This window comes from Muscardinus avellanarius (genome assembly GCF_963383645.1).
Source record: "Muscardinus avellanarius genome assembly, chromosome: 4".
Taxonomy (NCBI): Eukaryota; Metazoa; Chordata; class Mammalia; order Rodentia; family Gliridae; genus Muscardinus; species Muscardinus avellanarius.
The window spans coordinates 132,629,171-132,653,895 of NC_137789.1; the positions used below are offsets into that span (position 1 = coordinate 132,629,171).

The window sequence follows — 24,725 nt, forward strand, 5'->3', positions numbered from 1 at the left end:
ATGAATAGTAAATTCATAAAACTTAAGTCTCCTGTCCTAAAATATAAATAGGCTTTCAAAGAAGTCATAATAACTAAGAAAACAGACAGTTTAAGGCTCATCAATAATTATTTGAAGACTATATCTAGAAATATTTTCTTGATATACTGTCAGAAAGACAATGCCAAACTGGATGTAAATCTATACAAAGCTGTCATTTCTTATGCTAGAGTTCCATCTGCTAAGATATACCACTAAGGTTGTAATTTCCCTAGCATTCAGGATGGATCTAAAAGTAGACGTCAGTTTTGGGGGCATGGTGGAAATAAGCAAAAAGTGGAAGCTCTTTTTAAATACACTATTCCAATTTCTTCACAATTTGGCTTCCCTTACTCGTCTACATCAAAAGGAACTGGTGGAAATTATGCTAAAGGAAAAAGCTATGCCAGCTCAACCAGACAGCCACACATCCCACGTTTCTCCTCCACTTGAAGACAATCAGTAAGGAGGGAGAGAGGTGGCCTATCCATGTCGTGCTTATGTTGCTTGAGTTCTGAGGATAAAACAACAGTCATGGTCATCAACAGCTTATAAGACACACCAAACACCAAGAGGAATCTAGGGGAAAACAACAGGACATTTTCTAAAGAGAATCTGCAGTGGCAAACTAAAAACCTGTAGAGTTAAGGGACGATGCCTCCTCAGTTACAGTGACTGCTTCCTTCCCTCCTAAGGAGTCTTAATCTCAGCACAGCACTGAGGCTGCCCAGCACCTGGAAGGTGCTCCACAAAAGCCTGCCTCGCCTCGATGCCCTCCCGCGGTCTGGGACGAAATCCACGAGAGCTCCCGGGACTGTGCAGAGGGAAGCGCGTCCTACACCCCACTCTGCCCGGGGCACCCTCTCCATCTGCACTCGCCGCCCGCTCACCTGTAGTACACGGCCAGGTGTCCTTCCTCGATCTTGTGGATGGAGGCGTAGAGGAGGACGACCACCAGCCCCACCACTGCCGCTACCAGAAGCCGGGCTTGAGTCATATTCATCCTCGCTCCTCCTGGGGAGGGAGGAAAGGACGCTCAGTCCTGCCCTGGCAGGCCCGCCCCCTCGGGCTCCCACCCTCTCTCCCGCGAAGCCGGCGCCCTCCTGCAGCCGGCAGGGGAGTCCGGCTCCCGGTCCCTTCATTCTTGCTCCTCGCGCAGCCCACGCTCCCTCGCCAGCCCCTCCGCCCAGCCCGCCGCCGCTCGCCTCCGCGCGGGGAGCGCCGTGACACTCGCTCCCACCGCCGCCGCGGGCGGAAGGCTCCAGCACAGCGGGTCCCGAGCCCGCGCCGCCTCACCGATCAGAGACGCATCGCCCCGCCCGCACGTGCAGCCGCCTCGGGCCGCGCCGACGCAGCCGGCCCCGCCCACTCGCGCGGCACTGCGCCTGCGCAGGCACGCACGCCGACGCAGCGCCCCGGAGCCTCTCGGGACGGGAAGCGGGAGGGACAAAATTCTCCCGGCGCCTGACCGCGCAGTCTCTGCGAGGGTGCGCGGCTGCTGCTCCCTGTACTGATGAGCCGCTCCAAAGAGGAAAGTTGGTAGACTGCAGTAAACAAGGATGGAAAGGAAAGGAAAGGGGACTGGCTAATTTGTTCTTTATTCCACTTTTTGGTACTGGGGCTTGGAACTCAGGAGCATTCTACCTCCGAGCCACTCCCCCATTTTTTTTTTTTTTTTTTTTTTTTTTTTACTGAAATAAGGTCTCATTAGGTTGCTGAGATTGGACGAGAATCTGCCATCCTCCTGTCTCAGCCTCCCAAGTACTGGATTCCCTCACTGCTTCTTTTGTCTTTTTATAGTTTATGTTGACCCCTACTACATACATGACAAGCATGTGCTTTCGACAGAGACCCTGCACTTCAAGAGCGACCAGACTTGTTCCAAGGAAAGTGCTGTGGAAGTTCAGAAATCGATTCAACCTAACTACATCATTAACTTTCCAAATTTTGTTTTTTGAGTACCTATTATGTGCCTAAATATTGACCCAGGAGGCTTTATGAAGGCTACTCAGAAAAGAGAAATAGAATGGGCTAGCTAAGCATTTGGTGTGCATGGGAACCCTATCATCCAGGGAGATCAGAAGGATCACTTAGTACGTTTCCTCCAAGCCTTGTGTGATAGAAAGGAGTGGTACCGTAGTCTAGACTAGGACCATATTTAGTCTAGAATTTGTCTGATAGGGGAACTGAATGGCTGGAGCACAGAAAAAGGCTGTTTTCGCTGCATATTCTTCTCTCTCTCTCTCTCTCTTTTTTTTGAAGTTCTTCACCTTGTGAATATATTACCAAAAATAAAAATAGGAGAGTAGTTTGGAGTAAGATGGATGAATACAAGTGAAATCAGCTTTAAGTAAGATGGGCAGAAACGGTGGAAGCCTTGAAAGAGTAGTGGTGGGAACACACGTGGACAAAGTAGACTAGGGTTAGAAAGTCCTCTAAACTCTTGGGTAGGGAGATGTGGGAAAGCAGTGCTTTAGGGCCAGTCATTCTTCAAAATGACTGAGAGTAGAGACAGAATGGAGGCTGGGAATCCAAGTGGTTAGGAAACTACTGGCCCAAGGTTATAATGGTAGAACAGTGTCAATGAGCAGAGGGAAACAGAATCAATTTAGGTCTTCATTAAAACAAGCCTTACGGGACCACTCGAGCTAGTCCCTTCAATAAATGCACTTACCTTTATCATTCATTTTATTTTTACTACTTAGGAATGTTTGGGACCTGTTTATTCCAGATAAATATTTGCAGAGCTTAGCTATTTTAACTTTCAAAAAGCAAGAAGAAAAATAACTTGCTCTAGTCCCCGTGGTTTCTGGATACATTCTCTTAGTTTGCCACAATATTGCTTACATTGGAGAATGAAATGTGCACAGTTCACAGCTTTCATTCAACTCTCAAAAGATGTTACTCAACAAAGAGTGGCCCACTTATATATAAGAAGCAAGTTTTGAGTGATCTCAATATAACAGTCTGTTCTGATTGGCATCACCTGTCCAAACCATGTAGCTCAGGCTGTGCCACTTCACCATGTAGATCTTTTATCCACTATTAAAATGATATTTTGAAAATGCATGATGGCTGAAAAAATCACCAAAAAATAATTACAATGCTTGTATGGTCTGTAATGTTAAGACTTTCAGGTAAACATTTTTATTGTACTGTCTCTGTTAACTCTTTTAGATCTCGCCATCTATTTTAATATCTTCTTCTTTTTCTTTTTTCTTTTTTTTTTTTTTTTTGCAGGTCTGGGGATGGAATCCAGGGGCATTCTACCTCCAAGCTACACCCCCAGCCTTATTTTTTATTCTTTAATTTGAAACAAGGTCTCACTAAGTTGCAGAGGGCCTCACTAAGCAGCTGAGGCTGTCCTTGAACTTTGATCCTCCAGTCTCAGCCTCCCAAATGCTGGGATTACAAGCATGTGCCACCACGTCTGGCTTACTTTAATATCTTCTTAGCAATAGGTACTCAATACATGCTTGTTATTAAAACTTACAATCAAGGGAGCCGGGTGTGGTGGCGCACACTTGTAATAATCCCAGCATTTGAGAGGCTGAGACAGGAGGATTGCGGCTCAAGACCAGCTTCAGCTACTTAGTGAGGCCCTCTGCAACTCAGTGAGACCCTGGTTTCAAAATAAAGAACAAAAAAATAGGGCTCGGGGTGTTGCTCAGAGGTAAAATGCCCCTAGGTTCCCAGTACCGAAAAACAAAACAAAACTTGCAACCAAGGAAGCAAAAAAGAGACTGCCTGTTTTAATACCTGACAGGGATAGAATTGTCATCTTTAGAGAAACAGTGATACGTGATGATTTAAAAAGAGCAGTCAACTCAACTTGAGAGTGACTGAAAAAATATGACACCACTAGAAAAAGGGGGGTGGTGGGACCTTGGCCTTGTTTCATATGGCAAGATCTGAACGTGGTTTTTAGACAGACAGAGAACTGATTGGACATGTGAAGGGAAAACATGAAGTTGCCCAATATTTACTTTAGGATAGTACTGTTTAATTCCATAGAAATATAGGGATAGTTTACTGTGCTATTCAGTGCTATTCCACTTCATGAATTTCATATGTTCTTAAGCTATATATAACTATTGTATTATAATCTGGTTCCTATAATGAACAGAGATTCAAAAGTAATTTAAAAATCATTTAATATACAAAGTGAAAAACTAGAATATAAAAGCATTTCACATTTTTTAAAACAAATAATACCTTCTAAGTTATTTAAAGAATATAGAGATCCACAATCCTTTATCTGAAGCCCTTGGGGCCAGATGTTTCAGAATTAAGAAATTTTCAGATTTTAGAAAGAAATTCAGTGCATATACCATACTACATTAACCATCAGAATCTGTAGCAGCAATCCCCTCGTAATCAAACATGTTCATAATTTTGCAGCAAAATATATGAATATTCACACTAAATGGGATAAGTAAATTTGTCAGTTCAGATTAGATTTGTAAGTAAATGGATTTTGTCACAAAGCTTATGAAAAACTTGTTTTCAGAAGTTCTTGGATTTTGAAATTAAAATTATAGATGAGGGAATGCAGACCTTTAAAAATTTGTACAAGACACACTTTAAACAAATAACCCATTTATACAAATGAAAAAAACCACAAGTTTTCAAATACAATATAAATTAACAGGCATCTTCTCTTTGATATTATTAAATGTACATCTTAAATACATATACAACAGCACACAGTGGTATGACAGGCACAGATGTACAAGCCCTTCTTGAGAAGGGGATACTATTGAATGTGCAGTAAAACTAAAACGGGACCGAGCCAACTCCTTGTGCTGCCAGGAAGAGCACTTGCTGAGTGTGACACAAGGAGGTAGGGCTTATTCTTCAAGGAGTACAATTTTACTTGTGAGCAGTCTCTTCCACAGAAACACAGGTAGACAACTTTGACTTAAAATGCATATTAGGTGAGGTTTTCTTTTCTATATACAGTAATTGGCTTATGCCCACAAGTTAAAACTTTAGAAGGTATTTTTTGTCAGTTAAATAAAGTAGTTTTACCAAGTTTGAAGATAAATGGGCCACAGTGATGCTCCTAAGTAGCTATAGTATTAAAACAAGTATTTAAACAAGTCCATTGTCTTTTTTATAAAATCCTATTTGGAAGTTAAAATTATTCAAATCAAGATACTGTGCTTGTAAAATCATCTTTGGTTTCTGAGAATAGTTATTTCTTCCATTGACTAGTGTGTGAAGAATGGTTTCATGGAGGAAAAACAAATTTCCAACATCTGTAGCAAAAGCTTCCATAAGTTTCAGGACGGTGAACAAGTGGCAAGTCATTGTGTCAACCAACTCCAATCAAGATTCTAAAACCAGGCATGAGAAAGTTACAGTTAGAAGGTGATGATAAGTGGTAAGTATATGGGTATTTGTTAGGTTTTGTATGTTTGGACATTTTATAATCAAAAGTTAAAGAACAAAAATACAGACATTACATTAGAGAGTTTAGCTCACCTTATTTTCTGTAATTTCAAAGAATATTTCAGTTTTCATAAAAATTTGAAATATAATTATTCTTAATGAAAGAAGATATACAACTAAATGCTGCAAGTTAATTCAATAAACATTTATTTGTAGTTCACCCAAGTTTTCACAAATTAATATTTATATTAGCCAAGTTTTTATATAATCAATTTTATTATCACAACTATATTAACATAATTTTATATGCAGCTGGCAATCAATATAGCATAAGTCCCATCTTATTGGAGAAAATTGACTGCTGAAGCAAAAATGTACCAACCAAGTCAGTAGTCACATTGCAAAAAGTGCTTTATTTGGCCAAAAATTCTACTATAGATGTTTATTGATGACATAATGCCAGTATAGCTCTGAGTAATAAACGAGAGGATTTGAGGCTTAGCATAATTATAATTCCTCATACACTCTTTCCTCTGAATTCTTCTATTCCCTTTATGTATCCCAAATGCCACATCAGGCTAGCATTAAAAGTTAAACCTTTTGCACCCACCTTACCTAAAACATATTCACACAAAACTTACCATCATACTATTGCCCTGTTCCTCATTTGCTTCACGAATAATAGTGCTTAAATGGCCAAGACAGTTCAAATTTTCTTCTATCATTTGTGCTAAAGTCTCCCTGTAGGATAAAAGAACAAAACCTTTAGAAATTCAGCAAAGAGGCATATGAATTTCCTCTACTTTCTGGTCTCAGAAGGATGACCACTCTCTTCCCTGTAACCTACACCCCAATGCAGCTGACTCTTGGGAGTCTTCCTTTTCTTCATCCTTCCCACCCAAGAGCAGAGTCCCAGCTGTTGCCTCTCCCCAACTCTAACAATTAGTCCACTATAACTCCAATCAGATTTTCCTCTGAAACATAAGTGGCACTTACATGCAACTTTTTGCTCCCCTGAAAATGTAACTGGGGGAGGGGGACAATTCTTGTGGCATAGACAGATGAAGGACTACTTTTTATTTCTGAACTATTTACTTTTCTTACAAGTGGTAAAAAACGCCAGCATCCTTACTTCACAGACACAAATGTACAGGAGATTTGGAAGTATATTTTGTTCAGCAAAGATCAGGAAAGGTGAAAAACTCTTGTTGGAAACTACAGATAAGAGCAATGAAAAAGAAAACAAGCAAGCTGATTCCTGAGAACAGAAGAAAATAGTGTGATAGGGGAGCTGCCTTGAATCACGAAATATGTTTGGAAGTTTCTATTTGAAGGAGAACCTGATTCTGGTTTCCCCCTTCATACTTCATCTTACCAACCCTCAGTCCCTTCTCTCCCAGAGTCAGTTGTAGGCCATGGATAATAGCCACTATTAATTTAAAACAAAATATGAATTCAGTTCTTGAATTCAACACATGGAAAATGTGACGCTAATACCTCATAAGCCTTGGTTGCTAAAGGCCACGATGAGAACATTATAATGAAATCAATTTACCATTATAATATATTCCTACCAGAAAATTTATCTAAAATACCTATCAGATACATTTTTGCAAACAACCACAATCTCAAATTGGAAATCACCTATAGAAGTGACATTTGCAACCATTAGAATCCCCTAAGAAACTTAAATACTTTTAATGAAAGTAAAAGTTTAAAACTACTAAATTTTACTTCCTTCAATTCTAATAGAATATTTCCTAATGTCTATATAATTAATTTTAACTCATGCTATACTTGTAGATATATTGCACTGGGCCAATCTATGACCCCAAGATATACCCTGGAACTTGCTTTCCTTAAAAAAATGGAATACCTGATATCAGCTTGCCTTCCTGCCATGTGCTTTTCTCTCATAAAAGTGCAGTACAGAATGTGCAACTGCATGACCTCCTGAGCAGTGATGTAACATTGCTGCACTTCTGCAAAACTAATTATGAGCAGAGTTTCCAGGAAATGCTGGTGCTGTAGCGATCTCCATGAGTTGTGAGAAAAGCGACAATACACAAGCTAGTAAAGAGCCATTAGCTCTGGATACGGCACATCTTATGCTGAGAAAATAACAGAGATGGATAGTCATTCAGCTTTAGTAGAAGAGTAGAAACTAAGAAAACACAGGGCTTCAAACTTGAGTCCTTATTTGCAAAACTGATTTAAGGCACTGAAAAACTCTGATTTTTAGAAATACTAACTTATAAAGTAGGTCCCAAAAATTCATTTAAAAAGGTAATCAAGGGCCCCAAAATGATAAATGCAAAACGATAGCATTAATTTCTCATAGAGATAAATGGTTATGGAAGGAATAAAGTTTGAGTGAAAGAAATTGATAATCCAATAACAGAAAGGTTTTAAAACTCTGATAGAGCTCATAATTATATGTAACATTAGGTGAATATTTTACTTCTCAAGCATTTTATTTTTTACATTTAAGCATTTAAATTTTTACAGCAGTTCTGTAAAATATTCTTATTTTATACATGAAAAAACATTAACATTAAAAACCTCAAGTAAATTGCCAAAGATTACTCAAAGAGATAGTCAAGACCCTGGTCTGAAGGCACTGAAGATTGCCTTAACTGCCAAACTCTGCGACCTTACTCCTACAATTGCTCTGAAAACACAAATATCTATTGTTACAAAGTGAACTCACCCGTCTTGAGGAGTTACCACACATGACAGAGGTTGTTCACGTTCTGCTAAGGTTGGGGGCAGCCATGCTGATGCCTGACCTTCTAAACTGGATCCTACAAGGGACCGGGCAGAACTCTGTGTCTAAAAGTGGGGGGGAAAATCAAAAGATTATGGACAAGCAACTCTTGATTCACACACAAAAATTTTTTTTTGCATGTGTGGTGTTGGGAATTGAACCCAGGGGCATTCTACCTCTGAATTACTTTACCCACGGGCATTTAACCCCCAGCCCTACTTTAGAAATGGTAATTTCTTACCATACTCCTAAGATTTAACATTTTCATCACTACTTATATGCACAATCAGAGTATTTCTGTATAAAACAATTCCTATCTTTATACTAACTATCCTGTCCTTGGCCCTTTTCTTCATTGACTAACATAGAATGTCTAGTCCTCTAACACCACTTTATTTGGTGGAGAAGGGCAGATGAAAAAAGGTTGGTTTTGTTAGTCAGATATGTCTAACCTCAAGTTGGACTAGGACTATAAAAACAGAGGAACTGGAAAGGAGAGTAGTAATGCCAAAGTCCTGCACCTCCATTGCTCCTCAAGACACCATGCAGTCAACCCATATATATTAATATACGTCTTCAGGACACAGCTCATGTTGATGCCAATCTCTTTGCACAAAGTAACAGCAACTCATTACATAATTCATTAGTAATTACTTACACAGGCAATTTTAAGGAGATGCCATATTTCCTTCTGCCTCTTCCCCTGCATAAACATGACAGTATTGTCAGCTTCTTTGATGTTACTGAGGGCCACTTCCACCTTAGGGAGCAGATCAATAATCTTCTGCTTACAGCCCAACAATTTGCTGCAGAGATTAAATCAGTGTCAGGCATTTCTCACTTCAGAGTGAATACCATACTCCAAACCCAACTGGGAAAATGAATCACAGTCAGCTTCACATTTAATGATGGATCTCCAAAGCAACACGTATGAACAGGACACAAAAGTTCATGCAGCTCTAGCTGAGCTATCCAAGATACTGCCAGAACTCCTCTTGGGGCTAGTATTTTTTTGCTCACAAAAGTATCCTGACTTTTAGGAGAAAATAAAGCAATTTTTCTACCTCAGATGACCAAACAGCTCCTTGAGAACACGGTCCTGACTCTGCACAGTATGCACAATGATCTTCACCATCTCTGTGCTATCGCTGTAGGAGTGATCTGGAAAAGATTTTAAGTCAGTGAGGATAACCTCTCTTTGGTAGACTGTATCAGCTGCCAAACAAAAATTTCCTCAGAAACTATTAAAAATCTGAAACCAGTCAAATAAATGTCTCCATTTAAATTAAAAACTGGATTAATATGATTATAAGATTATCTATAAATTCTAAAGGCTGGTAGTATGACTTGGCAGTAAGACCCTTTGCCCCAACTAGGTTGCTTGGAATTTCATGTTCACCCCCATTTACAGCCCACAAAAACTTTGAGAAAAGCTGACAGACTTAAATCAAATCGGATGCATTAATGAAGAAACCTGAAGATACCCAGAAAGTTTATCTTGATACCAAATGGCAGCTGACAGATAACCTCAAATGGAATGGTTGTTGGTCACAGTGATTTCTACAGTTTCTAAGACACTACTTCACTTTTAAAAAATTACTAGCATTGTGATATTTCAGAAAATGGTAAAACATACTTGTTATAACTAGTTTGTCATTCAAGGTGACTATCAGTTCAAAGAAACCACCTGAATAGCAAATTTATTATTTCTGGGCTCCATGATAGGCCATTATGCTGACAGGGTTACTCCAAAGTTTGTCTAAAAATAAGGTAAACAAAAGCTATTGCTGGAAGTCAATTTGGTTGAGTCAGTGGATATAATTTATATATCTTCTTCCACGGTATCTGATTCATTGGTCAAAAGACTGAGAGTCATGAATATTATTAATTAAAAAAGAATTAGACTTGTACTTGAAATATTTGCTTTTTTTTGTTGTTGTTGTTGTTTTCCTTTTTTTTTTTTTTTTTTTTTTTTTGTGGTACTAGGGATAGAACCCAGGGGCGTTCTACCTCCAAGCTACATCCCCAGCCCTATTTTTTATTCTTTATTTTGAAATGGGGTCTCACTGAGTTGCAAAGGGCCTCACTAAGTAGCTGAGGCTGTCTGCGAACTGCGATCCTCCTGTTTCAGCCTCCCAAATGCTGAGATTACAAAGGTGCGCCACCATGCCTGGCTGAAATATTTGCTATTTGGAATTGTAAATTTTAATTTCCTAGTCACAATTTCTATCATGTAATTTACTATTTTGTAATCATCTTCAACATTTTTGTATTCCTATTCTTTTTCTTTTTGGTGGTGGTACTGGGAATTGAACCCAGGAACATTCTACTGATCATCTACATCCCCATCAAAATAAAAAATTTTTATTTTGAAATAGAGTTTCAATAAGTTGTGGAGGGCCTTGTGTTGCTGAGGCTGACTGTGAACCTGCATCCCTCCTGGCTCAGCATCCCAAGTCTGGGATTACAACCATATTGCCACCACTCCCGGCTCAAGTTTTAGTTTTAAAAAATTTTTAAGTTTAGGGGCTGAGGAAGTAACTCAGTGGTAGAGTGCTTGCCTAGTATGTGTAGGGCCCAGGGTTCAATCCCTAGCACAGCAAAAGAAGGGGGGAAAAAAAGAGTAGAAGAGTTAAGAAAATTTAAAATCCCGAACTTTGTTAAGTTAGTGATAGTTTTCCTAAAATGCCTCCATTACTGTGATAAAGATGTCTTACCTGCAGGTCTGTGCTTTAACTGCTTATATAGATCAATGGCACGCTGTTCCCTACAAATGAGAAAACATGCTTCTATGTGAAGGTAATTTGATGACTCTAATAATCCACAACCTGAAATGAATAATACTGACTTATCTGAAAAGTGATCCTACTTTAAAGCCTTAAAAGGGCAGTGAGTATGTCACAAAGTTTTTAACTGAGTAATAAGCAATGGCAATGCAAGTTCTTAAAATACATAGTTGAAAATACTTCCTATCTGCTCTGATCTTCCACCACATATACAAAACCCTTCCATCAGAAACATTTAAATATCCAAAACTTATGGTATGTGATTAAAGAAAAAATCTGATTTCTAATCTAGATACTTTGGAAGTTAACCCCACTAAGGCAGTTAAGAGAATTCCTTGGTCCAGATGTATAGTAAGAGAGAAATAGTCTCTAACTTAGATATACTTGGAAAATTCTTAAAACTCACACAAAATAGATGCTTTGGTTAAAAATAAATAAATAAATAAGAAAGAGCCGGGCGTGGTGGCGCATGCTTGTAATCCCAGAATTTGGGAGGCTGAGACCTGGAGGATCACGGTTCATAGACAGCCTCAGCTACTTAGTGAGGCCCTCTGCAACTCAGTGAGACCCGGTTTCAAAATAAAGAATAAAAAGTAGGGCAGGGGGTGTAGCTCAGAGGTCGAATGCCCCTGGGTTCCATCCCCAAACCCGCAAAAAAAAAAGTAAAAAATAAATTAAAAAAAAAAAAGGTCAACTCAAAGAGTTATTTCCAAAATTTCCTGCGACTAACAAATGGCTTCCTTTTAAAATATGCCAATATACTTGGAAAAACTATAAAAAAGAACCACTCAGAAGCTAAATCTTCCAGATGGAAACAGAAAGAACAACGCAAGCACATCCTTACAGAGATTCCATTAAGTCTCCCTGGCGTCTTCCATACGGGCTCTTCTGCAGCTCCATGATTTCAGTATGCAAAGACATAATCTGATCCTCAAGGTATCCAATGACACCAACCTAAAACGTAATGGAAGCACAAAGGAAATGGCAGGCGTACCACCACACCGTACAAAACAAAACTCAGATCTTAAGAATAAAGGATGGTCTGCTGTGGCAGGAGAACTAAATAATTTAATATGAAGCCTAGTTTTGTTAAAGCCTTTCTCTCTTTCAGATTCTGCCACTTACTCTTTTCCATAAGAACTTGCTTATTCCTCTGGAGAAGCCAAAAAGTATGGGTGGCCAAAAAAAAAAAAAAAAAAAAAGTGGCTACCAAAACCACTGCACCTGAGCTCCAGGATACCAACTGCTCACCTATATCCTCAGGGTGAATATGTACTGGCACCAAGGACAGCAACAACCGAAGACCACGGACGGGAGTACAGGATAAGGAAGGAATCTGATGCTTAGAGAATGCTCTGTACCCAGAGAGACATAACTTATTGTCTACATCAGTAGAGTTTTAAGAGTGATAATTATGGGATTATGGGAAGACACTAGGTACAAGGTGGGACTATTCCAGGTAAGCCAGGACATGCAGCTATCTTATCTAAGCCAAACATCTTCATAATAATACTACCTATCATTTATTACTGATTTCCATTTAATCTTTATGACCCTACTAAAAATATTTTCCTCATAATAAAATATGGAAACTGAAGCTCGGTGAGGCTAAGTAGTTTTCCCAAAGTCCTCATTTTTATCCATTATGGTACCTTCGTTTATATATACAAAGCTTCTACTAGATAATCTGTCTGAATTCAGGAATGACAATTTTTTTTTTGTATACCAAAACCAAAAATAACTTCTAAGGGAGACATTAAGAATTAATAAGCACACAGAATGAGCTTAGTGATTTTACCTCAGCATAGCGAATGGCCTTTTCTTCCATTTCTTTCCAGGCTTTTAGCATTTTTTCTGAAGCTAAAAAAAAAAAAAAAAAAAAAAAGTCTAAATTGGTTATCTCAGAAAATAGCCCTAGCTTTCAGCCTTGCTATGTCAACAGCAAAAAAAATGTTATGGGTTGAAGTTAATCACCCAAAAAGACATGTTAAAGTACTAATTTTCAGTACTTCAGAATGTGCTCTTATTAGAAATAGAGTCATTATAGGTATATTCAACTAAAGATATACTCACACTGGAGAAGAGTGAGCCCTTAATCCAGTATGACCAGTGAGTGTCTTAAAACGAGGGATACACACACATAAGGGCAGAATGCCACATGACAGCAGAGGCACAGGTTATAGGCTGCAAGCCAAGGACACCAAGGACTACTGACAAGCCACAGGAAGCTAGGGAAAAACAAGGATTCTTCCCAACAAGTTTCAAAGAAATTATTGCTCTGCCAACACTGTGATTTTGGACTTTTTGACTGCAGTACTCTGAGACAATAAATTTCTATTGTTTTAAGATACCTTGTTTATGGTATTTTGTTACAAATGGCTTAGGAAAGTAATACTGACAGTTTTCTTTCTCTCTCTCTCTCTCTCTCTCTCTCTCTCTCTCTCTCTCTCTCCCTCCCTCCCTCCCTCCCTCCCTCCCTCCCTCTCGCTCTCGCTCTCTCTCTCTTTCTCTCTCTCTCGCTCTCTTCCCCCCCCCCCCCCCCGGAGAAGGGTACTGGGGATTGAACTCAGGGGCATTCTACTTCTGAGCTATATTCCAACATTTTATTTTTTATTTTATTTTTGCAGAATTGGGGACTGAACCCAAGGGCATTTTACCTCCAAGCTACACCCCCAGACCTATATTTTATTCTTTATTTTGAAACAGGGTCTCATTGATTACAAATGCCTCACTAAGTAGCTGAAGCTGTCCTTGAACCACGATCTTCCTGTCTCAGTCTCCCAAATGCTGGGATTACAAGCGTACGCCATCACACCTGGCTTTTATTCTTTATTTTGAAACAGGTTCTCACTAAGTTGCTGAGGCTAACCTCAAATCTATGATCTTCCTATCTCAGCCTCTCAAGTACTGAGATTACAGGTATGTAACACCATACCCAGCCAGTTTTCTCTTAAAAAAAAAAAAAAAAGTCAGGCATGATGGGTGGCACATGCCTATAATCCAAGTACTTGAGAGGCTGAGACAGGAGAATGGCAGGTTCAAAGCCAGCCTCAGCAACTCAGCAAGACCCTGTTTCCATATAAAAAACAGAATAGGGTTGGAAGTATGGCTCAGAGATAGAATATCCTTGGGTTTAATCCTCAGTGCCACACACACACAAAAAAAAAAGTTAAAAAATTAATCAGTGTGTTTTTAAAAAAAGCAAATGCAAGCCGAGTGTGGTAGTGCATACCTGTAATCCCAGTTCTGGGAGCCTATGGCAGGAATATTGTGGTTTTCAGACAGCCTCAGCTACTTACGTGAGGCATTCTGCAACTTAGTGAGACTTTGTTTCAAAATCTGAGACCAGAGGATCATAGTTTTGGGACAGCCTCAACTATTTAGTGAGGCTCTCCCCAAACAAGTGAGACCCTGTTTCAAAATAAAGAATAAAAAAATAGGGCAGGGGGTGTAGCTCGGAGGGTCCAATGTCCCTGGGTTCCCCAGACCCGGAAAAACAAAAAAGAAATGATAAATAAAAATAAAAATAGGGCTGTAAAAGAGAGAGAGAGAGAGAGAGAGAGAGAGAGAGAGAGAGAATGAATATACACATATGTATATGTATATATATACATATATACACACATATATAACATATATGTGTGTGTATGTGTATACATATGTATATGTGTATACATATGTATATGTGTATATATATATATATAAAAAACTCTTCCCTCTACCCTCTACCTCATACCCTAAAGGATCTCACTATTTTATGACTGTTTCACAAAGCCATACCCTATGTCCTCACAAATGAGACAATCTATATTTTTTTTTTCTTTTTGTGGTACTGAGGATGGAACCCAGGGGCTTTTCTACCTCCAGGCTATACTCGCAGACATATTTTATACTTTATTTGAAAACAGAGTCTCACTAAGTTGCTGAGAGCCTCACTGAGTAGCTGAGGCTGGCTTCGAACCTGTGCGATCCTCCTGTCTCAGCCTCCCAAGCGCTGGGATTACAAGGGTGCATTACCACGCCCAGCTGTATTTTTTTTTTTAAACAGGGTTTTACTGAGTTACGAAGGGCCTCACTAAGGCTGAGGATGTCGGCGAACCACGATCTTCCTGTCTCAGCCTCCCAAATTCAGGAGGCAGAGACCAGAAGATCATGGTTCACAGACAGCCTCAGCTACTTAGTGAAGTCCTTTGCAACTCAATGAGACCCTGTTTCAAAAAATAAAAAGACTAAAAAATAGGGCTAATATAGACTGTGTGGCATCTATATGGCAGAAATTTGTATCTCACAGTTCTGAAGGCTGGGAAATCCAGATCAAAGCACCAGCAGATTCAGTGTCAGGTGAGTGCCTGCTTTCTGTTTCAGAGACGTATGTCTTCTCACTGTGTCCTTCCATGCAGAAAGAGTGAAGGGATCTCATTCAGGCCTTTGTTAAGAGGTCTCTAATCTCATTCATGAAGGTGCTTATTCATGAAGGCTCCATATTAATGACAGGATCATTTTTCGAAAGCCCTACCTCCTAACACCATCACCTTGAAGGTCAATATTTCAACATATAAATTTTAAGGGGGAAGCCGGGCATGGGGCGCACGCTTGTAATCCCAGCATTCGAGAGGCTGAGACAGAAGGATCGTGGTTTATGGACAGCCTCACCTCAGCTTCTTAGTGAGGCCCTCCACAACTTAGTGAGACCCTGTTTCAAAATAAAGAATAAAAAATAGGGCAGGGAGTGTAGCTTGGAGGTCAAATGCCCCTGGGTTCCATCCCAAGAACCCCCTAAAAAACAAAAATTTTAAGAGGGATATGAACATTCAGTCCAATAACACTGACTAAGAAGTCACTCCAGTATAGTATACATTTTTAAAATAGATACAGATTTTTTTTTTTTGGTGGTACTGGGGTTACTGGAAACCCTTCCACTTCCGGGTTACACTTCCAGACCTATTTTTATACTTTTTTGTTTGGAAACAGGGTCTCTTAAGCCAGCGCGGCTGGCTTCGAACCTGCATGATCCTCCTATCTGCGCCTCCCAAGTGCGGGGATAACAAGCCTGCGCCACCATGCCCGGCTAGATACAGATTTTGTATCTATTTAAAAAAATGAGATTTGAGCCAGGCGTGGTGGTGCATGCTCGTAATCCCCACACTTGGGAGGCTGAGACAGGAGGATCGCGCAGGTTCAAAGGCAGCCTCAGCTGGCTTAAAAGACCCTGTTTCCAAATAAAATATAAAAATAGGTCTGGGAGTGTAACCTGGAGGTAGAAGACCCCTGGGTTCCATCCCCAGTACCACCAAAAAAAAAAAAAGATTTGAAATTTATAGATTCCTAAATTTCTTCTGTATTATTTAGCTATTCTAGAGTTAAATAATTATATCCCAATTATAGGTTAATTGGACTAATTCACTGAAATAACCTTATTCCAATTAAGTTGCTTAACTAAGGGATTAAAAAAATCTAACATTCAAAATAAACATGGCTTGTGATGATTTAAGTTATTCTCTCTTGTGCTAATGTGAATGTAAGTGACAACTGGCTGAGTCAAGGCAAAACAGTAGATGGGTTCAAAAGACTAGATGCTCCTTTCAAATACATTATACCCCAACACTTACATATCCCATAAGTCATCTGCTCACTGTATCTCTCCAAGTCAAGCTGAATGCTTTTGTGAAAAAACTCCAATTTAGCTTTTAGTTGCTGTGATGCTGAGATCAAAGTGTTCTTCATTTTTGTCAAGTTAGCATTATATCTAAGAAGACTTAACCTAAGCCATAGCAAAACAAAACAAAACAATATTATTAGCATTCAGAAATACTGGGTAACATATACAAACATAAATTGCCAAAAGCCAAAACCAGTTTCTATTGTAAACAGAAATGGCTAATCTCTATAATCTAGCCTCTAAAAACTTCCTGCCTGTGATATTCTGTGATTAACAATCTTCTTATACTAGGATAGTTCAACTACTACTATTCTCAAGCCATGACAACGGAATGATTTCAAAACATTAAAAAGAAATTTACAAGTCCAGTTGGAATATAACATTTCAAATTGTCCCAATACTTTGGTATTGCATGCAATACTGATTAACAAAAACAGGTGATATTATTTCTTGAGCAGATCATACACTTGACACTGTGCTTATAAAGAATAGGGTCCACTTACATCGCCGCTCTTTGTCCCTGAAAGAGCCGGCTGTAATCTTCTTTTAGCCCAGACACATAGTGCACTGCTTCTGCCCATACTTTACGTAGCTGGATAATTGGGAGCTGTATTTTGCTGTCTTGTACTATAGGCAAGAAGATGAGAAAAAGACTTTATAAACAGTACTTCCACCCGATCATGGTTAACACCAAGTCATAAATCATGTCGATGGCATATACTTTATATGTAATAAAATGAAGTATCACTTCTATGATACCTCTCAAAAGTCACCAAAATCACAGTCTAAATCATGAGAAAGACAAAAAGATGAATTTTTTTTTTTTGGGTGGTACTGGGGTTCCTGGAAACCCTTCTACTTCCGGGCTACACTCCCAGACCTATTTTTATACTTTTTTATTTGGAAATAGGGTCTCTTAGGCCAGCGCGGCTGGCTTCGAACCTGTGTGATCCGCCTCCCAAGCGTGGGGATTGCAAGCGTGTGCCACCACGCCTGGCCTAAAGAAGAATTCTAACAGAGAGAATCCTACAAAATACTTGAACAGCACTCCTCAAAACTATCAAGGTCATCAAAAATAAGGAAATCTGAGGCGCTGTCACAGCCAAGAGGAGCCTAAGAAATCTAAATAAAGTATGGTTAATTGTACTGGGGATTGAACCCAGGAGCATTCTACTGCTGAGTTACATCTTCCAGGCCTTTTTTTTTCCCCTTGGGGTGTGTGTGTGTTACTGGGGGTGTAACCCAGGGGCTTTTCTACCTCTGGACTATACTCCCAGACCTATTTTATACTGTACTTGAATACAGGGTCTCACTAAGTTGCTGAGAGCCTAAGTAGCTGAGGCTGGCTTTGAACCTGCGCAATCCTCCTGTCTCAGTCTCCCAAAGCGCTGGGATCATAAGCGTGCGCCACAATGCCCGGCTCTCCAGCCCTTTTTAAATTTTTGAAATAGGGTCTCACTAAGTTGCTCAAGTTCTTGCTAAGTTGCTGAGGCTAGCCTCAAACCTGTGATCCTTCTATCTCAAGTACTGAAATTATAGGCATGTATCAACACAACCAATGTACCAGTAAGATGTTAACAACAGGGAAAAGTATATGTAGGAATATGAACTTTATACTATCTGCTCAGTTAAATCTAAAACTGTTCTAAAAATAGTCTATCAGTTAAAAGTTAAGATACATAAAATCTAGGGGACAGGAATTGACTTGAAAAGATATGAGAACTTTCTAACATGATAAAAATGTTTTCTACCTTGACTGTGTTGCAGATTCCACAGGTAATATACATGGAAAAACCATCAAACTATAAGGTCTGTGCATTTCATGATAAGTAAATATTCCTCAATTTAAAAGTTAAAAAAAAAAAAACGAAAGGTAGCACAGGAAAGATTTTATGTTACCCCATGCCCCATTTTGTTCTTGATTTTATGATTTTGTGCTCAATTTTCATTTGAGTAGACATTTTTTTATCAAATACTTCTTCAAAAGAAAAGAATTATCTTCCTAGGATAAATTAAAAATATTTTAACTTAAGTAGTATTCTTAGGATAAATGAAATTAATATTTGAGAGCTGAGTATGTTGCTCAGTAGTAGAATGTTTGCCTAGCATGTGCAAGTCCCTGAATTCAATTCTCACCAAAAAGGGAGGAAAAAAATGAAATGATAGTTCAACATGCATACAAATTAAGGAACAATTTTAAAAAGTCGGCTTAATTATCAGCAGAGTTTCATTTCTTTTTGTATGTCTGGGGATGGAGCCCAGTGGCATTCGACCTCCAAGCTACACCCGCTGCCCTATTTTTTATTCTTTATTTTGAAACAGGGTCTCACTAAGTTGTGGAGGGCCTAAGTAGCTGAGGCCGTCTGCAAACCGTGATCCTCCAATCTCAGCCTCTCGAATGCTGGGATTAGAAGTGTGCACCACCACGCCTGGCTAGAGTTTCATTTCTTATTAGTGAGAGCCCTGTCCTCAGGAAGGTAAGCCTTCTACATGAGGTATCTGGTGGTGGCTTAAAACTTTATCTTTTCATTTTGAAACTACATAAATCCATTTTTCATCACATATGGAAACCTCAAGTACAAGAGAGACAGAACAAAACCACTAAAGACCATTTCCAGTAATACTATTGTACCTTAAAATTATATTATTTCAGGATTAAAGCTCAGCCACTAAATGAACTATACTTACCTATATAATTTACACAATCAGATAAACTTCTGGAAGCAAATGGCCCTTCATATACAGTCTTACTTTTATCAAACAAATAAACCATATAGCTATCACAGCCTCTCTGAAAAAGAAACAAACAATTAAATTTCTGCTTGAAAATCCTAGATATTTTTAAAAAGTGCAAAATTTTCTACTTCAAAATGCAAATGAATGAAGTAAATGAACAAGGTCAACATACATCTTACAGTTTTCGGGTTTTTTTTTTTTTTTTTTTTTTGGTGGTACTAGGGGTGGAAACCAGAGGCTTTCTACGTCCGGGCTGTACTCCCAGACATTTATATATATATATATATATATATATATATATATATATATATATATATATATGTATATATATATATATATATGTGTGTGTGTGTGTGTGTGTGTGTGTGTGTGTGTGTGTGTGTGTGTATTATTTGGAAACAGGGTCTCACTAAGTTGCTGAGAGCCTCACTAAGTAGCTGAGGCTGGCTTTGAATCCGTGCGATCCTCCTGTCTCAGCCTCCCAAGCGCGGGGATTACAAGCATGCACCACCACACCTGGCACAGTTTTCGTTTTTTGTTTTGGTGATACTGAGGATGAAACCCAGGGGCCTTCTACCTGCGGGCTATACCCCCAGACCTATTTTATACTTTATTTGGAAACAGGGTCTCACTAAGTTGCTGAGAGCTCACTAAGTTGCTGAGGCTGGCTTCAAACCTATGATCCTCCTGTCTCAGCCTCCTAAGTACTGGGATTACCACCATGCCCAGCTCATCTTACAGATTTAGAGTCTAAACTTTAATTAACTGGGGTGGAGATATGTGCTTAGGTAAAAAACAATTGTCAGACTCAAAGAATAAATACAAAAAGGCATATGACTAACTAGTATTTTCATTCTCTGAAAAAATACTAGTTAGTAATCAAATACTAGTAAAATACTAGTTAGTAATCAAAAGGAATGAAGTACCAAGATATGCTACAACATAGATAAACCACAAAAATATAATGCTAGGCTGGGTGTGGTGGCTCACACTTGTAATCCCAGTACTTGGGAGACTAAGACAGCAGGATCACAGGTTCAAGGACAGCCTAAGCAAATAGTGAGACACTCATCAACCTAGTGAGACCCTGCTCCAAAAATAAAATAAAATAAAATAAAATAAAATAGGGCCCAGCCCTGTTTTACAAATTACCCCCAGGTGTAGTTTGGATGTAGAATGCCACTGGACTCAATCTCTAGTACCACACAAGCACACACAAAATATATTGCTAAATGAAAGAAGTCAGACACAAACTATATATTATGATTTCATTTATATGCAATGTTCAGAAAAAGCAAATCTAAACAGATAGAATCAACTGTAAATCTGAAATGGGAGAAAATGATATAATGTGTAAAATATGCCTCTATTGTGTCATAAAAAGAAAGATTTAAAAAAATCCAGCCATGACCACAATCATATTTACTACCCACCGATCCTTTGGCAGGATCTATGAAACTGCCAATCTAAGTACAAGGGTCTGGCTTCAAATACAAGAAGAAAATGGGAGACAATTGGGTCCATAGAAAAAAGTCCTACAAAGTTCAAAACAATAAATTATGTCATTTCTATTTTGTTCACCTTGAAAAGCAAGATAAGAATCAATAGTGAGAAAAAACTGAAAAAATTATTATAAGATGTGAACTACCCCTCGAGGGATTCCAAGTATGTACAAAAAATGAAGAATATGTAATCCCCTCTATACAGATTTCGTATCTCATCAAACTCTAGGTATATTAGAATTTTCTTATAACCCTTCCTATAGAAGTTAGATAATTATAGTCTAAAAATAATTATACATTTCAAAATAACTAAAGGAGAAGAGTTTGAAGGGTCTTAACACATCACATATTATAGAAATGGTAATATTTGAGGAGACAGAAATACTAATCACCCTGAGTTGATCATTCATTATACAACATTTACTGATTATAATACTGCCCTATAAACAAGTACAAGTGTCATATCAACTAAAAACAAAAAATACTTCTCTTACAACTCCATCTAGAACACATTGAGAAGCTGGTTTCCGAGGATCCAGAGAAATTCCTGTCTCTGAAAGAAGCTCTTGAGAACCAGTATTTATTCCAGTTTCACGCTCAATACGAGATTGCAGCGAATGAAGACTTTCATCAGGTGGTAACAAAAAAGAAATGATCTTTGCAGAAGTCATATTTAGGATGTGTACTATCTGTATAAATAAGAAAAAAGATAAACCTATTGATACAAGGCACTAGTTCTACACTAAATCAGGTTCTCTCATTCTCCAAAATGAGATCTCTTTCTATAATTATATAATGACAGTTTGGCAGGGCAGAGTGGTATACATTTGTAATTCCAGTAATTGGGAGGCTGAGAAAGGAGGATTGTGGGTTGAGACAGGAGGATTGCGGGTTTGTGGCCAGCCTCAGCTATTTAGTGAGGCCTTCTGCAACTTAGTAAGACCCTGCTCCAAAAATAAAGAATAAGCCAGACATGGTGGCACACGCTTGTAATCTCAGCATTTGGGAGGCTAAGATAGGAGGATTGTGGGTTTGTGGCCAGTCTCAGCACTTAGTGAGGCCCTTTGTAATTCAGTGAGACTGTTTCAAAATAATAAAAAATAGGGGAGTGTCGCTCAGAGATAGAATGCCCCTGCGTTCCATCTCCAGTACCGCAAAATTAATTAATTAATTAATTAAAATAAAGAATAACAAATAGGACTGGGGGTGTAGCTTAGAGACAGAATGTCCCTGGGTTCAATCTCTAGTACCGGGGGTGGGGGTGGGGGGGTTACATTTTGAAAACTGAAGAACAGAGCTGGGCAAGGTGGCGCAGGCTTGTAACCCCAGTACTTGGAAGGCTGAGACAGGAGGATTGTAGGTTTGAGGACAGCCTCAGCAACTTGTGAGGCTCTCTGCAACTTAGTGAGACACTGTTTCAAAATAAAAAATAAAATAGGGCTGGGGGATGAAGCTCAGAAGTAGAATACCTCTGGGTTCCATCCCTAGTAATACAGACATAGACACAGACACACACACAACATTGAAGGATAGGACTTTTCTATTACATAGACGTTAGTTACAACAAATAAAAGTTCAGTTTTAGGGATGCATAAAATCAAGAAATAAAAATTCCATTTTAAAAAACAACATTTAAGCCAGGCATGGTGGTGCACGCTTGTAATCCCCGCACTTGGGAGGCGGAGACAGGAGGATTGCGCAGGTTCGAACCCAGTCTTGCTGGCTTAAGAGACCTTGTTTCCAAATAAAAATATAAAAAATAGGTCTGGAGTGTAGCCCAGAGGTGGAAGGATTTCCAGAAACCCCAGTACCACCAAACAACAACAACAAAACAAACAAACACAAACAAACAACAACAACAACATTTAAGCCTGGAGTGGTGGTGCACACTTGTAATCCCAGCACTTGGGAGGCTGAGACAGGAGGATTACACAGGTTCGAAGCCAGATTCAGCTACTTAGTGAGGCTCTCAGCAACTTAAGTTAGACCTTGTTTTCAAGCAAAATAGAAAATAGGTCTGGGAGTATAACCTGGAGGTAGAAGGCCCCTGGGTTCCATCCCCAGTACCACACACACAAAAACAACACATTTATTTTGAGAAATGTTATCATAAACCTAGAAATGTTCCCATATATGAAGTACCTGATAGATGCCAACCAGAGTTAAGTGCTTCCACATAACTTCCCAACTAATCACATCTCAATCTCCTTTTTAGGAGGAGAAACCAGAAGTTAAAATTCGTAGGATCACACAGATCCTCAGGATCACAAGCTTGGATCCAAAGTCCTAACTGACTACTTCTTGTTGTTTCAAGAAATAACAATTGTGTGTGTGTGTGTGTGTGTGTGTGTGTGTGTGTGTGTGTGAGAGAGATACTAGGGGTGGTACCCAGTGGCTTTTCTACCTCCGGGCTATACTCCCAGACCTTTTTTATACTTTATTTGGAAACGGGGTCTCACTAAGTAGCTGAGGCTGGCTTCAAACCTATGTGATCCTCCTATCTCAGCCTCCCAAGCATGGGGATTACAAGCATGCGCCACCTCACCTGGCAAGAAATAACAATTTGGTAAAAGAAATAGGACTCTCCTTCAATAAGAAAAAGTACAGTTATCTTCATAAGGCAACAAAATCCCTGAACAGTAACATGCCTAAGGTCCCAAAATTGAGTAAGAAAATAGTCTTATTACTCTCTCTCTCTCTTTCTTTTTTGTGGCATTGGGAATTAAACCCTTTCTATCTCTGAGCTACACCCTCCAGCCCTATTTTATGTATGTATGTATACACACACACACACACACACACACATACATATATATGCTTATAAGTATAAAATATATACTTTTTTTTTTTTTTACAGTACTGGGGATGGAACCCAGAAGCATTCTACCTCTGAGTTACACCCCAGCCCTATTTTATTTTTCTTTATTTTGAAACAGGGTCTCACTAAGTTGTGGAGAGCCTCACTAAGTAACTAAAGGCTGACTACGAACCTGTGATCCTCCTGTCTCAGTCTCCCACATACTGGGATTACAAGTGTGCACCACCATGCCTGGCTTTCTATTATTTTTTGAAATGGGGTGTTGCTAAGGCTGGCATCAAACCTGTGATTCTCCTATCTCAACCTCCCAAGTACTGGGATTACTGGTATGCACCACCACACCTGGCTGTATTACTCTCACGTAAAGCCCCAGTGAAAGAAACCTGATAAAGGCCAAATGAATGTGAGGCCAAATCAAATGGGTTTCTTCCAGACAGCCACAGATTTGGAGACCGATCTTCTTCTTATTCTTCTTCTCCTTCTTTTTTTTTTTTTTTTTTTTTGGTGATACTAGGGATGGAACCCAGGGGCATTCTACCTCCAACCTCACCCCCAGTCGTATATTTTATTCTTTATTTTGAAACAGAGTCTCACTGAGTTGCAAAGGGCCTCACTAAGTAGCTGAGGCAGGCCACCAACCCCAATCCTCCTGTCTCATCCTCCTGAATGCTGAGATTACAAGCATGCGTCACCACGCCCGACTGACAGGTCTTTTGATTACAATAATTCTTTTCCTTCCACTGGCCAAGCTGTTTTGTAGTTCATGCTTCTGTACTTTTTGGTCATGATGCTCTCCTGCCTATAAATATCTTCTACTTCTATCCTTACCCTAATTAACTCTTACTTATTCTTCAAAATTCAGTCATATTATCATATCTACGAAGTTTCTAGGAAGCCTCTTATATTACTATGAATAGTATTCTATACTAACCTTACTCTGCACAACCTCACAATAATGTTGATTCTTTGAGAAAGATATTACTGTGCCCCAAATAAAGAGAAGGTAAATATTTGCTTAGATTCACAAACAGGTAAATAGTGGCAC

At 39.1% G+C, this 24,725-nt stretch overlaps 2 protein-coding genes across 2 annotated transcripts in view; both read right to left on the reverse strand.

The window, feature by feature from the left end:
* The window catches only part of ERLIN1 (ER lipid raft associated 1), a gene marked incomplete at its 3' end in the record, with an annotated part of 36,526 nt that extends 35,496 nt beyond the window's left edge, over positions 1–1,030 (reverse strand). Inside the window, exon 1 of the mRNA XM_080695390.1 lies at positions 909–1,030. Coding sequence (XP_080551516.1) covers positions 909–1,021 — 113 coding nt within the window. The 5' untranslated portion in view covers positions 1,022–1,030. The remainder of the gene's footprint in view (positions 1–908) is intronic.
* A 5,054-nt stretch (positions 1,031–6,084) lies between these two features.
* Positions 6,085–24,725, reverse strand: part of CHUK (component of inhibitor of nuclear factor kappa B kinase complex) — a gene marked incomplete at both ends in the record, with an annotated part of 34,177 nt that continues 15,536 nt past the window's right edge. The window contains 11 exons of the mRNA XM_080693691.1: positions 6,085–6,153; positions 8,140–8,244; positions 8,838–8,985; positions 9,244–9,340; positions 10,897–10,946; positions 11,810–11,919; positions 12,764–12,825; positions 16,575–16,726; positions 17,128–17,251; positions 19,313–19,415; positions 21,357–21,551. Coding sequence (XP_080549817.1) covers positions 6,085–6,153; positions 8,140–8,244; positions 8,838–8,985; positions 9,244–9,340; positions 10,897–10,946; positions 11,810–11,919; positions 12,764–12,825; positions 16,575–16,726; positions 17,128–17,251; positions 19,313–19,415; positions 21,357–21,551 — 1,215 coding nt within the window. The remainder of the gene's footprint in view (positions 6,154–8,139; positions 8,245–8,837; positions 8,986–9,243; positions 9,341–10,896; positions 10,947–11,809; positions 11,920–12,763; positions 12,826–16,574; positions 16,727–17,127; positions 17,252–19,312; positions 19,416–21,356; positions 21,552–24,725) is intronic.